The following is a 15,996-nucleotide window of genomic DNA, read 5'->3' as shown; positions in this document are numbered from 1 at the left end:
TCAGAAAGTTTGTTAAGACTATCATTAGCCAGACATCTGGATGGCTCAGTTGGTTGAGCATCTGCCTTTGGCTCAGGTCATGATCCTAGTGATGTAGGAATGAACTAGGGGTAGACAAGGCTAGGCAGGGAAAGGCCCCAGAGTCAGGCTTCTATCCATCTCAAGAAAACAGAGCTAAGACAGTAAAAATAACACCACCAACAAAAATACCTGCCTCCTTAGCTCCAAAATGTTAGGGAGTATCCCCCTTTAATGGCTACTAAGTAATCACAGAAACTCACCAGACTACAAAGAAATATGTCATTAAGGTGTTATCAATAATCTTTGGTCAAACCAAGATGGCACAAGAATCTCAAGGCCTGACTAGCCTCACAGAAATCCCAGATGTGGAGAAGTGTTAGGGAGGAGATATTAACCAAAGAGGAGGGAACACCTTGTTTGGGCTCATGAAATTTACAAGAATGTCTTATTTGTTATTATGATAGTTACAAGTCCACCATGTTTGTTCTAAATATAGACATGATATTTACCAATCTACTCTGATATTAACAAGAAATTTACCAAGTTCCCTGGTCAGTTTCCTATAAAAGACTGACCATAAAAGCCCTCAGTGGCAACCATGTTAGGACCCCTCTCACTTTTGAAAGCTTTCTCTGTATATCTGCTTAATAAACTTCTATCATTTGCTCACTTGCTTTTGTCCCTGAGATTCATTCTTTGATTCCATAAGACCGAACCAAGCTCTCCCATATCACTAGGGTACTGGGGCTGAGTCCTGCATTGGGAGACTTCTCCTCTCCGTGTCCCTCTGCCTGCCACTCACTCTGCTTGTGCTCTCTCTTTCTGTGAAATAAACAAAATCTTAAAAAAAAAAAAAAAAAAAAAAGATTAAAACTTACCTTGATAAGATTACTAAAATTCTTAGTTTTACTTTAGAAAATGTCCAGGTACTTTATCTTTTCTGTGTGAATGAATTATAAATGATATTAGATAAAGAAGTTTACAAATAGCTGGTTGTAGGAAGGCAAGTTATTAACTGATTTTTCAAGAAAGAAGCATGAGACTTTGAATGGGGACACATGGCTGGAGGAGGTGAGTAAGGGTTATAGAATTGCCAGGAAAATGATCACAAGATACCAATAATCACTCACCAGACTCCAAGACCTTATGAATCGTAATAGGAATTTTTAAAGACCGTTGGGGATGATTGTGTTTGTCAGAACAATCAAAGCAATATTCCAGTTTTGAAAGTGCGAAAGAAAGGTGCATCTCATATGTACAGCCTCATTCACCTTGGTTCTTGGGGTCATCTGTGTAATCAGCTCTTCTGGACTTCAAATATTCTTTATCTGCTCTGCAAACATCACTTTCCCGCTTGTCAAATTCAATTGGAACTGAGCAAATACATCCAACTCCATTCAATTCAGGAATTTTGTCAATGCTTCTCTCCAAACGTGTTGTCCAGAATTGAATAAAAGACTCTGGGTAATTTTATTAGCACAGAGTAGAGTGAAGGGAAACTATTACTTTTCATATTTAGGAAAATCTGTTTCTCTTAATGTAGTCTGAGATTTTGCTCTGTTTTTAGAGTGTGTGATTCCACCCAAGTGCTTCATGTATTTTTCAGCAAGGCCCCATTTATTGCTAATTCTCACCTGGGTTCTTAAGACATTTCCATAATATGTTTTTTCATTTCCTTCCTTTTTTCCCTTATCCATCACATACAAAACTCAATTTGAAAGGATGAAGGAAGATAGAACAAGAAAGAACAAGGAAGTAGAACCACAGAGTAGTTCATTTATTTAAACACGTATTTATTACACAACTGTGATGTGATTGGAATTATGTTAGGCATTACAGATATGGTGATGCATTACACATTTGTGATCCCAGACACTTTAGGACTTTAAACTAATGATTCTCAATAATTCCATGAGATAACTTCAGTGCTTTCGTGGAGAGCTGTGATTCAAATGAAATTAGAGAAGAAATGTAGAGGCCAATGCGCAAGCGAACTCCAGTTTGCGCAGTCACTGGTGGAGGAAGAAGCTGGGTGGAACCATGGTGAAATCTAGTGTAAAAACAAAACTGGTCCATGGCATCCTTCAGGCTTGTCTGGAAGGATAATTGGGATGATGACAACGTAGAGGATGACTTCTCCAATCAGTTATGAGCTGAACTAGAGAAACATGGTTGTAAGATGGAGATCCCATAGCATCCAGAAGAAGAGTTGAAGCAACCTAAACATGAATTGTTTATTAAATTCTAGAACAGAGAAGCCAGGATGAGACACTAAAAAAAATGTTTATTTCATTACCTGTTTGGATTTTTTTTTGTTTTTGTAACAAAAAAATAAATGTTTTGATCTAAAAAAAAGTCAGTTTAATCAGTGCCATTTTTTTATTCAAAGAATTTTAATTATTGCAATGCACAGTTTTTACATATGCAAATAAAAAGTTTTAAAACATGAAAAAAAAGAAAAGGAATACAGAACAAAATGAATATTGTGGAAATAAAATCAATAAGATTCAGTAACTCGATGAATCAACACTAAAGGAATATAGCAAGAGGAATAAGCCCAAATTTTATTTATTTATTTTTTTTCTGGAGAACTCTTAGATTTCAAGAACTTTGACAGTTTTACCTTATTTTTGTATTGTTTGACTCATGATATATCCACATGTGTTAGTTCTAATAAAACTAATAATATTACATTTTAAAATGGGACTCCTCTCAGAAAGAAAAAAAAGTTGAGTCTATTTTGCAATAGGCATTTAGTGGTAGTACTGCTTATTTCAACTTAGAAAGAGTAAGGTGAAAACAATATCAAATACAAGATGTCTCATGTCAGTTTATGCAGTTACTTGCTTTCGTGCTAAAATACGCACACAGGACACCTGAGTGGTGAAATTCTTGGGTTCCATTCAGGTCATGATCTCTGGGTTGTGAGATTTAGCCCCAAGGCAGGCTCCACATTCAGCACAGAGCTTGATAGGATTCTTTCTCCTTCTCCCTCTGTCCCTCCCACTTGTGCTCTCTGTCTCTTTCTTGCAAATAAATAAATAGATCTTTAAAAAATGAAATAAGCACACATAAAATTTACCATTTTACTTATTTTAAGTGTACAGTTCAGTGGCATTCACTACATTCAGATTGTTGAACAACTATCACCACCAAGTATCTCTAAAACTTTTTCATTTTCTGAAACTGAAAATTTATATCCATTAAATAATAATTCCTCCTTCCTCCTTCCTCAAGGAACCTGATAATCACTATTCTACTTTATGTCTCTATAAATTTAACTATTATAGGTTCTTCGTGTCAGTGGAATCATACAGTATTTGTCTTTTTGTTTTTGGTTTATTTTACTTAGCATAATGACTTCAAAGTTCACCTATGTTGTAGCATGTATCAGAATTTAATTAATTTTTAAGGCTGAATAATATTCCATTTTATGTCTATACCACATTTTGTTTATCCATTTATCCACTGAAGTACATGTAGGTTGTTTTCACCTTTGGGATACTACAAATAATGCTGCTATAAATATTGATGTACAAATGTATGCTCAAAGGTCAGCTTTCAATTTCTGAGGTGTATATATATATATATAATTTCTGGGATATTATTATCCCAGAATAACAATGGATATTATTATTCCATTATATATATATATATATATAATGGAATTGCTCGATCATATGTCTATTTCCATTCATAAATCCTCAGCAGATATAAATGTGTTTAATCACTTTCTGACTATTTCCACTTAAATGTCTAATAGATGTTTTAAACTTAAAATATTTGAAACATTCATTCTGTCTTCCAAACCTCGCACCAGTTGTTATATGTTTTCGGAAATGACCAGGCCATGAACTGCAGTGACGCAGAAACATTGGAACCAATCTTCAGTGCTCTAGTTCCTTCACAGAATGTACTTTATCAGTAAGTCTGCCCTTAAAATAAGCAAGAATCCATCCACTTCTGCTCAAACTCATCCTGACTCCATTTATGTTTTCTGTTTATACTTTTACTCTAGTCTGAGTCACACTAGTCCTATTCTTTCACTTGGACTTAGGAAAATATCCTCCCAATTCTTCTTTGTTCCTACTCTCGTATATTATTCACCTAAGATCCATTCCTCACTCACTTTAAATGCTGCTGTAACATTCCCTCCCACTTAAAAATTCCAAAATCTCTACCATGGCCGCTAGTATGAATGGACCCTGTCCCCCTTCTCCAAGACCATTGTAACTGATTTTCTCTATTCTCTGTACTTTTTCAGATATGCTGCCTATGAGATAATTAACAGAAACTTTTTTTAAAGTTACTTTTTCCCCCTTTGTTCTTTGTAGTTTAGCTGTTAGCTTTCTTCACCTTCTTTAATTTTTGGATGTTTACTGTTGTTTGAGGTGGTAACCTGTCCATGGAACAAATCATAATAAGGCAAGCCTGTCAATTTCTTTCCAATTTCTTTTATATATGTAATGCATTAGAACTGAGTAACCAGGTCTTGGCCAACAAAGTTTTAAGAAATATACTGAGGGACTTCTGAGTAGGATATATATATTTTTTTCTTTCTGAACAAAATAGAAATGAGGAGAAGAAATGTTATTTCTTCCTATCTTGGAAACTGTTGTATAAAGACATGATGTTTTGAAAAGTAGCAATTATCTTATCAGAGTATCAGTCTAAGGATAAAAACAAACAACAACAACAACAAAACAATATACAGCAGAAAATGTTTAAGTCATTAATGCTAAGCATCTGAACCAACTTGAAAAATTTTGAAATGTAAAATTAAATATATTTTCTTGCAGAAGAGACCATGGAAAATATCAGTTGCTGAATAATAAATCACCTTAAAATTTAATGGCTTTGGGATGCCTGGGTGGCTCAGGGTGAGCATCTGCCTTTGGTTCAGGCATGGTCCCAGTCAGTCCCGCGATCAAGTCCTACATTGGGCTCCTTGTGAGGAGCCTGCTTCTCCCTCTACCTGTATTTCTGCCTCTCTCTGTGTATCTCTCATGAATAAATACATAAATAAATCTCTAAATTTTTTTTTAGTAGCTTAAACAGCAATTTATTGTCGCTCAAGATTGCACAGGTTGGTTCTCTGGTTCTCTTGATCTGGACCAGGCTTGACTGATACTGCCTGGGCTCACGCAAGCATCTGTTACCAGTGGGAGATCCTGCATTGTGTGAATGGAGGCCTGGCTTCTTGGATTCCTTATGAAGATTTACATGAGGATTAATGTTCAATAAAGACAGCCAGAATGAAAGTGGTGAGCACAAAGCCATTTGTTAAGGTCAATACACTCTCTAGATGGGAGCTGAGGATGACCTCGAGGGGTCAAGTGCACCAGGCTTTGAAGTGCCTTCTCTTTCATTTTTTGCACAGGTCATAGGTAGGGCAATCTCCCACCGAGGTTGTTTCCAGTCATCTTAGAGACTCTTTCTACTGGTCAGGAGGGTGAGCTTTGGGCCCTACAAGATTCTTGCTGGAACCATCATGCCCATTTTCACCTATGAGGTGTGTGTGTGTGTGTGTGTGTGTGCACTGAAACCACAAGGTAAACATGTTATAATGAAGCTATAGGTTACTGCAGAACGACAAGCTGGAAAGGGAGTTCATGCTTTCTGCATCTGCTGTTCTTGCTCTGATAATCCCGGGAAATCACAAACCACTGTTACCACCATCTTGTCTTCAGTTCATTATCTAGCTAACATGCCTACTCCATCATATTCATGGTCATCTAACAGGTCGGTTGCAGCTCAGCTTAGCTGATCTTGGCCCATATCTGTGGCCAACAAACTGAATCAACTAAGTTCCTCAGAATTTTTATCCTCCAACAAGCTACTTTGGGCTTGTTCTCATGCAAGTACCAAGATTCCCAAGAACATGAGTAAGGTGTCAAAGCCTGACACAGGAACTGACACAAAGTCACTTGTGCCATATTCTCTTGGCCAATGGATGTTGTAAAGCTAGTTCCTATTCACATGAAGGGGAAATAGGTTCTACCACATGATAGAAAGAGTTGGAATATAATATAACAACACATAGAGACAGAGAGAGGGGAGCACTGCAACCATTTTTGTAATCAGTTTACCAAGGTTATTGTTGCCTGTGATTTGCCACAGAATGTCCTCACACTCACAACTGGGCAGTTCTTTCCTTGGCTCTTGCCATAAGTGACTCCTTGTATTTTTCAGTTTGCCATTTAAATGTTATTTCCTCAGAAAGACTTTTGTATAATTTTTCCAGTACCTCTATTCTCTCCATCACAAGTTATTCTATTTCCCTCATTAGAGTATAAGTTTGGTGAAGCTAGAGATTTTATTTATTCATGCCAACACTATGTATTTCCTATTTTATGGCAAGCACTCGATGTCTTTTGGTAGGTTGAATGGAAAAAAGAATAAATGTACAATCACTGTAATAAGTGGAGTGAATTTTTATTGACCAAATCTGTTTTATGTGTTCAAGAGAGTAGAGTTTATTATTATTAGTTTAGGAAAAGGTAATGAGGGGAAAAAAACATCAGGAATCTCAATCTATTTTGTCAGTCTTTTTTTAGTTTGTGTGTGTGTACATATGATGCATATGTAGTATATATATTTATATAATACATATAATGATAATTATATATGCATATGAATGCATATATATAATTATTATTTTGACAAATCAGAACAAATAAATCCTGTGCTTTTCTATTTCTGAGATATGGTCTAAACATTTTTCCCTGCATGGAATATGTATACACTATTTCCTATTTTTAATATTTTTTCCTCTTTTATTGACCGTATCAAATGCCATATCTTTTAAGAAAAGCTTTTGGGTTCCAACTAAGTATATTGGCTTCCTCCGATAGATCCAATAAATCACTATACTGCTCACTGTGTATCTCTATTGTGGTATTTGCTTAAAATATGTTTTTACCTTTCTCAACCTTTATTATATCCCTGGAAATTGGTTTGCAAGTTTCTGAAAGTCAGAGTCTGTCTTATTCTTTCAGTTACTATTATTTTCCACATGCATATAAAAAGTTATCAGTAAATATTTCTTAACTTGAATTAAAGTATGTGATTATTTTGCTTTATATCAAGCAAAATATATTTTGAATCAGATGAGTATCTGATTCAAACTTGAAACTAATTGTAAGGTAAAATGCAGGGTGTTTTTTTTTTTTTTTCTTTATTGAATTTGACTCTGCTACTTATCACTTAAAATCCCTTGTGATCTCTAAATGAGCTGCCTACCTTTTGCAATTTTGCAACTATATTGCTTAGGCACATCAGTACAATAGGCTAGATTTTTTTTTCCTATCAATTGTTCAAAGCTTGTTCTATGTCTCTGCTTCTGTTGGCTTTGTCTCCTTCATTGTATCTTATTTCCCATCGTGCTACCTTCCAATCACTGAATTCCATTCCCACTGGCTCAGTGCTGGGACCTCTTCTTTCCCAATCTCCCAGAACCTTCCAAGATAAACACCTTCAATTACAACCACTCCTCACCTCTTCAACAGAGGCCCCTAACAATAAACAACTTACTCAATACGTAGTTGAAAAATAATTCTCAGACGAGCTTAGTGTAACAGAGAACTGGGATGTAATATGGCTTTTACTCTTTGAACTCCCATTAGTTTTCACATTGTAGAGAAATAGACTCCTTAATATTACCCATAAGTGTAACTTCAGCAGTGTGATATTAACAGATAAATGTTCTGTAATATTAAATATATTTCATCATTGTACTAAGAAACCACTTCAATAGTACAGTAAATGAAACACCACTATGTCAAATTAAAGGAACCAATAAACAACAAACACTCTATAGAAGAGCATTATTTTTGTGATTTTGTTTTTAATTTTCTTAAGTCTTACTGCATAATTTACAAATTTGTACTAATGAGGTATTTCCTCTACTTTAAGCCTTCTAATGCTGGTATATCTTGTTACACTGAATTTTAAAAGAATCTGAACTTACAGATCATCTATAAAATATGAGAAGTGCTAAATATTTTTTTTTATTTAATATTATACATAAACCACATTACAATGCCTTATATTAAGGAAAAGGCAACATTTTAGAGGCAGGGAATTTTAATTATATTGACATAGTTAATATAACCAGTTATATACATCTAAATATAAGACCGATTTCTTACATGTTTAGACATAGCTTTTATCAATTCTGTGAAAAGTTGAACATTATTAATCACTTACAATCATATTTTTAGAAGGGGAAAAGAGTGACAGTACTTGCTGAACCAAAACGACTATCAAAGTTCAAAAAGCCAGTCATATTCTTTTAACCACAGGCCAAACTTATTAAATAAGGACTGTCCAAAAGAAATATTCTATCAGAGATTCATGATCTGAATTCTGATGTATGTGGTCAATTTAAATATGGTACACATGAGGGGCACCTGGGTGGCTCAGTCAGTGAAGTGTTTGCGGAAGCTTCGGCTCAGGTCATGATCCTGGGGTCCTGGGATCCAGCCTGATGTTAGGCTCCCTGCTCAGTGAGAAGTCTGCTTCTCCCTCTCCCTCTGCCTCTCCCCCTGCCCATACTTTCTCTCTTGCACACACACTCTCTCTCAAAGAAATAAAGAGATAATTTTTTTTAAAATATGGTACACATGAAAAAAGTCATGAGACATTTTTGTTTTGTAATACATAAAGCAGTGGTCAACTATTACTTCCTTTAATAGCTTTTTCAAGGTAAGCTACTAAGTCTGTGTTTTCCCCTGTCTCCTCAATGTCAGCAAAGACCATTTTTTTTTTTCCAGGGATGTACTTTCTGGGATTCTCCAAATACTCCATCAGTGTCTCCTCTACCCAGGTAATGCTTTTGTTCTTGTTGGCATCCAGGTTAAGAAAATCCAGAGGCCTGACTAAATAAACGATGGAGATTTGGCCCAGTCTTGTGCTTGCCTCCTTTTTCCATGTTATGGCACTTTTTCCACTTCTGGACAAAAATCCTCTTGCTCTTGTCGATATCATCCATTTTTAAATCACTCTTTCACCTCATTGGAAACAAAAAGGCCTACCCGCAAGCCAGATGTCCTGCTCTCTTGAGAAACACTGGGATATTTTTTTATTTCAATTTGAATATTTATATAATATATTTACAAAAAATTATTTTTTAAGATTTTGTTTATTTATTTGAGAGTGAGTGAGAGAGAGCATGAGCCAGGAAGAGTGAGAGTTGTAGGCTCCCCACTGAGCAGGGATCCCAATGAGGGGACCAATCCCAGGACTCTGGGATCATGACCTGAGCCAAAGGCAGATGCTTCACTGATTAACCACCAAGAAGCCCTTAACAAAAATTTAAATGTATAATACAAATGGGAAAAAAGTATTCCCATGCCATCCAAATATTATTTTGATACAACTGGAAAACAAACAGGTATTAAATATTAAAAAAAGAAAAAGATGTACTATGGGAGGATTAACAAGAGTTTCTTTGTGTTTGGACAGAGAGTTCTACACGGTATCTTCTTTGTATTTCTACATGGAGGTCATTGTCTTCTTGCCCTATTAGCTGCTAGCTGTACTGTAGAAACTGGAAACCCAGTGCTTTCTTCTCTGTTACTAAAAGACATGTGTGTGTAAGCATGAGTTTGAGGGAAATAGGCTGAGTTGGAAGAGGGTAAGAGAAGAGGAAGAGGTAAAAGGTTGAATGACTTTAAAGAAATCTACCACAACACATGTAAAATAGAAGTGTCAGAAAAGTAGAACATGCTATAAACCATATTGTGAAGTTGTGAAAGAATAAAAAAGTCTATTTTTTGAATAATTCCTCTCTCTCTCCCTCCCAACATCTCTCTATCTCTCTCTTTCTTCCTCTCTGTCCCTCTTTCTGTCTCTCATACACACACATACGACTCATAGGCTTCCATTCATGAAATAGTAGACTAGAATGCTCAGAGTAGATCTGATCATTGTGACATCTTGCTGGTGGTGTTACTGTTCCTTCAAAGTTCCTAGCAGTATCTCCCCTATCCAGTGTTTCCCACAGTGTTTGATGACAACCTCTGGGAGATTATTTCTTTTTCTTTATTTTCCTGGAAGAAATCTGGAGCAGGCATATAGGGCATGGGGAATATATTCTCCATGGGGGTAGGACACTTTACCAGCCTCTTCTCTGTTTATAGAATATTGGCAGGCCAAAATGTAAAATCAAATGGTCCTAGTCTCTTTTAATCCAGAATGGTGGCTCTTTTGGTAGTATAATTCGTTAAAACTGTAATGAACTTGTGTAAATATTAATTTTATTACAGCAAACTTAATTTCCTATAGTTGCATCCATGATCCTTTTCCATATGCAACTCTATCTCTAAATTAAATTATAGGTTACTTAAATTTCCAAGCTTTCACATAAGAGGTACATCATTAGTTTCTTTTTTTCTGAGCCCTTTTGTCCAAATGGAAAGAATTACTGGCTGTTGCTCACTTAATTGATTTCAACAAGATTATGAAGGCTACACTCTTAATTTTTTTTAAATCAAAGGCTAAATTCTAATTGGCCTTTGTCACTCAAAACGTGTCTCAAATTATCTCTTATCAGTTGGATAGGAGAAATATGTAACATCTTTTAATCCTGTATGTCCCAGAATTTCTGGATTTTTCTCTCTTCTTTTTTAACATTCCTTGCTCAATGACCAATCCCTTTATACCTTATCTTTCTTTCTTGTCTTATCTTTCTTATCTTTCTCTCATAGCACTATTTTCAAATGCAGGTAATAATGGTTGAGAAAGATAGTCCATGAGCCCATTTGCTTAATCAATTGCCTTTTAAGTACCTTCAGGTATCATTTTTACCAAATCGTTTGTCTCTGGATTTCCTTCAGCCTCTAATAATAAATTTCTGCAGCCTAAGGCCTGACCCCAAAGCAAAAGCCAAATTGTTTAAAAAACAGTTTTCTATTTCTGATAACTAATTCCTTTATCAAAGTTTTTGCTAAGCTAAGCTGTGGCATCAACAGATCTGACAGTTTCAGAATCTTAGTAGGAGAAAATGTCTACTTCTTTTTCTTGTTACATGTTAGTTATGAACAGTCTACCTCTTTGTTCTACCTCCTTCTTAATCCAGAGTTCAGAGTGAAAAGGCAGCAGCTCCTAAGTACATGCTGGCCTAATGGCAGAGAAGGGAGCTGTAGTAGAACCATGAATTGGCTCTTAAATCTTTTTTTTTTTTTTCCATTTTAGAATCAATTACTTTTATGAAAGATAACTCTACACAAACCAGACACATTAGGAAGTTTGGGCAGTTTCATATGGGAACGAAACGAAATGAAAACAGTAGATTCCAAAAAATTATCAGCTGCTGCTGAATAGCTAACCACATGATACCATCAAATTTGACTCAGCTGGCCACATCTGTCAATACATTTGTTATGACCAACTATATAGTAGATTATAAACCAATGCCTGGATATCCTAACATTTCCATAATGGCCTTAAGGAATAATTCTACATGGAGCACCTTAGCAATATAATCCTATCATTATTTGTGGGCAAAAGCCAACCACTGCATTCAGTGCCAGAAGTAGTATTGTAACGGCTCTTCAATCTTTTACTCAGAATTTGCAAGTATTACCTTCATTCAGATTTCATTATCCCAACTGTTAAGGACTAAATTGTGCCCCTCTTCCCCCAAAATATTGAATCCCTAACTCCCAGCATGGTTGCGTTTAGAAATAGGGGCTTTAGGGAGGTGATTGAGGTTAATAGTCACAAATGTGGGGGCTCCATTCCACTATGACTGGTGGGTGTCATTAAAGGAAGAGAGGGAGAACAAAGATGCTGAGGAAAGGCCATACAGACAGCTGTCTGCAAGCCAGAAAGAAAAGTCTCCTCGGAAATCCAACCTTAAAAAAAAAAAAAAAAAAAAGGAAATCCAACCTTGATCTTGGATTTCTAGCCTTCTGAACTGAGAAAATACATTTCTGTTGTTTCAGCCTCCCAGTCTGGGTATTTTGTTGTGGCAGCCCGAGCTGATTAACACACTAAGTAAGTAGGTTACATGCTCAAACCTGACAGCAGTGGGATGGGGAAGTATACTCTCCTCCGGAGAGTCAGTGACTATTACATGGTGTTAGGCAGAAATATATGAACCACATTAGAGCAGAACAGCAATTGCTGTGAAGAATAATACAATCTTTTTTTTTTTTTTTTTTAATCTGGTTACTGGTGAAGAGGAGGCAGTTTCTAAATTTGGCTCTAGTTTTCATTCATTTAGTGTTTTAGTTCTGATTGGTCTTTATTATCTGAACTAGTTTAATGACATTCTAAGCCACTAGTATCTATGAACTTTTTAATGTGTAAAAATGAGGAAAAAATAAAACAAAACAAAAAAAGGGCTCTAAAAAATGAAAAGAGAAAATGATACTTTTAATGATTCAAAAGCAAAATTATTAAAAACACATTTCGAATCTGTATTTATTAATATGGAGCATTGGCTGTGAAAATGTGAATTGTGGATACATCTTTATTTGGATTAGATGTTTGGCATCTCAGTATTAAAGAGTCTTACGTGCTGTGTTCATATTTTGATATTTACTGTGTTGTTACCTATTAGTAAACACAGGTATGTAAATATCAGTCAATTATGGTCCTTGCTTTCATGAAAGGTTTGATATTAAAGAAGAGGAAAATTTTAAATTAAGAAGATTGAATAATAAAAGCAGAAACAAGAGATAGATCTTCAGAGGTGGTAAAGATGGGTATTCCAAGAAGAAAGGAATAATGAAAACTAAAATAAATCATAAGTCTTTATTTCATTGATTTAAGTAGAAGTAATGGGATGCTGTTAACTACTCCTCTGTCTTAAAATATCTTATACTGGGGGAGCAGCCCGGGTGGCTCAGCGGTTTAGCGCCGCCTTTAGCCCAGGCCCTGATCCTGGAGACCCAGGATCGAGTCCCATGTCGGGCTCCCTGCATGGAGCCTGCTTCTCCCTCTGCCTGTGTCTCTGCCTCCCTCTCTCTCTGTGTCTCTCATGAATAAATAAATAATATATTAAAAAAAAATCTTATACTGGCTAATTCAATTTTCCAAATACTTGGGCATGGAGTGAGTGGTACTTCTCTCCCACGCTATTGTAATTAGGACATTAGGACCACTTGCTTTCTTTTCGTCCTGACCTTACTGGCACCCTGTGGCATTTGATGGTCATTGGTTTAAGGCAGGGGACATGAGGGGGGTACTGATGGTCTATATTTGTAAGGTCTAAACAGCCATATATTGCTATATATAAAGGTGAGAATGTATATCTGATTATACACTTTTGCTATTTCAAAACTTGCCTCTAGCATCGAGGGCTATGGTTTGAAATCTTGGCATGTGAACAGAAAAAGGCTTCATGAAACTATTTCAAAAGCATTGCTGAGGTTTAGTAGAAGCTCCAGATTCCCAATGGATTCTCCAGAGGAATTGCACCTCTGTGTTGATCTGATTTCCATATAAAACTTCCCCAATAGTTTTCTTTTGAAAAAAAGATATCCATAGCTGAAATGTGTTTGAAAACCATGCATAAAACTCTTTAACATTCTGAATTTTTGTGGTCTGTTTCCTCTTCTTTCCTCCTTGTATCCATGCAAAACAACCTTGAGACATTCCGTCGATTTTCCATTGATTTCATTTGAAATGTTTCCTTTGGGGATGCCTGGGTGGCTCAGCAGTTGAGCATCTGCCTTTGGCTCATGGAGTCCCAGGATTGAGTCCCACATCTGGCTCCCTGCATGGAGCCCGCTTCTCCCTCTTCCTATGTCTCTGCCCCTCTCTCTCTCTTTCATGAATAAATAAATAAAATATTTTTTAAAAAAAATGAAATGTTTCCTTTGCCTGGATACTTTCTTCCACCTATAACCTCCCGGCTTTAGGTCACACCACTTATCACACTGTCCCATGTTCATTTACGTAACAGGATGGAGAAAAAGTCCCAAGGGACCATAGAGCAGAGATGCAGGAACCAATTTGATAGTTGGGAATATGCCTCATTGGTAGCAGAGAGGTTTTTAGGGTCTGGGTAATAAGTAAGAAGCAAATCTCCAATGGCCAATTCTCCACCAAAATCATTTAAAACTGGATTAAATTGTGAGATAGATGTGACAGTTCTAAAACCTCTGGAGGTCAGCTTTGTGTTGGCTATTGCATATATGCTGCCTGGCCTTGGCCCAGATGGCTAGGAGTTTAAGCCTTGGTCAGTGTGGAATTTTATGATTTCAAAGCAAAGGGGCTCAGAGATTGAAAAGTGAGGCGCAGAGAAGTCAGTACAATGCGGTATTAAAAAAAAAAAAGGAACCTTAAAACATCAATTGATCTTTCCTCCTATCTCTAAATTGAATAGTCCCTAAATTATCTCCTGTTTCTCTGCATCTAACCAGAAATAAAATTCTATGGACTGTGTGTTTCTCTGCCTAGAAATCTCATTAGAAATCTACAGACCGAAATCTCTTCTTCATGTCTCTCATTTTAAGCTGAAGTTATTTCTAGCTTCAGTGAAGATAGCAAACAGCTGTTCGTCTTCTTTAAGCTCCCCATACATTTCACAACAACTCGATTATACAATCCTTCCTGTCTCTACCTTGAGCTATATCCGATTATATTTTATTATTATTTTAGGATTGGCATTTATCTTATGCAATTAGCCTCTTTTTCATATTAATGCTGTATGTCTCTCCACAAGGAGTTTTGTAGGTCATAACGTAAGCCAGAGCATCATGAAGATGAATTGCTACGAGTAGGGGAAAAAATAGCAAAAAGTAGGATTGACAAATAGCGAAAGAAAATGGTTAGGTCAGGTTAGCTAATGAGCCAAGAAAGTGAGAAAATATATTTACAGACTTTTTTCCCCCTTATGCATCCATAAAGTATCTTCATTAAACAACCTGGGCTTGCTAATGTGTAATAGGAAAAAAATGCTGAAAAACATTTTACTTTCCCTAATTATCAATTTTACCCTGGCAACCATCTACTAAAACTACAAATAAAAAAGAGCATGATTTGTTTCTCCTACAGTTGGCTGAATATAGTTACATTAAAAATAAAGTGTTATTGACATTAACTTCAGAAGATAAAGATCCAAAGCAGAGATTTAACCAGAAAGTGATTAAATTCTGTGGATATAGATGATGGGTCCTGTGTCTGAAAGATTTTTATATTGACTCTTGTTATGGACCTTGTTCTAAAAGCTCCCTAAATAAATCACTAGAAGTAATCTAAGGCAATGGGTAATGGAGATGCTACTTTTGCCGCTCAAGGGTAAAATATTTGTTTAAGAAATAGGTGTGCTAGACTTCCCTGAGACTCTTTTTCCATAATTAATGAGTTGATTAATTATATGTGTACCATGAACGATGGTGTCTGGATAATGATTACTGACCCATATGCAGCTCCCAAACCACAGCGAACTTCAAAAATTCAATTACAAGGTCCAGATGCTGTATATTGCATATGTAAACTGTTTTGGGAAGGAAGATTGCATATTAATAACGTCGTCTATGTGGGTTATCTCTGCAGCCTAGTGACTATTCTGCAAAAAAAAAAAAACTTCTTGGAAAAAGCAAAAGGTATACAGAAACTGAACTGTTTCAAGTTTATTTCAGTCTTTAGATACATTAAAGCTTCAGTCACATAATCATTAGTATTTTATTTTGATTATTAAAATCTCTTAGATACTTTTGTTGGAGATTTCTGATTTAACACATTACAGTGATTAAAAAAAACAAAACAAAACATGCATTCTTGACATCTTAAAAGTATTATGTCATTTTTATGTGCCCAAAATGACTTCCTTCTGATTCTAGAGTCCAGAACAGTAACTGGTATTTCTTAGAAAAATGCAAAAGCCAACAATTTATTTAAGAACGAACAAAAGCAAAAACATTCATATCCAGTAATTGACATGTATACAAATTAATTTATTAAACATTGAAATTTAGTAAGTTTTATTATTCATAATTGTTCATTCAATTTAACCATTTA

At 35.8% G+C, this 15,996-nt stretch overlaps 1 protein-coding gene across 1 annotated transcript; it reads right to left on the bottom strand.

Moving 5' to 3' along the window:
* Window positions 1–8,694: 8,694 nt before the first annotated feature.
* LOC112653556 (cytochrome c-like) lies at window positions 8,695–9,839 on the bottom strand. Its single transcript, XM_035714116.2, is given in 2 exon segments — window positions 8,695–8,872; window positions 8,874–9,839. Coding segments are annotated over 2 exon segments (318 nt in total). The 5' UTR covers window positions 9,014–9,839.
* Between the last annotated feature and the right edge of the window lie 6,157 nt (window positions 9,840–15,996).

The sequence above is a fragment of the Canis lupus genome, chromosome 3 (genome assembly GCF_003254725.2).
Source record: "Canis lupus dingo isolate Sandy chromosome 3, ASM325472v2, whole genome shotgun sequence".
Classification (NCBI taxonomy): domain Eukaryota; kingdom Metazoa; phylum Chordata; class Mammalia; order Carnivora; family Canidae; genus Canis; species Canis lupus.
The sequence above is the reverse complement of the archived record's forward strand: the minus strand, read 5'-3'. Positions and strand labels throughout refer to the sequence as shown.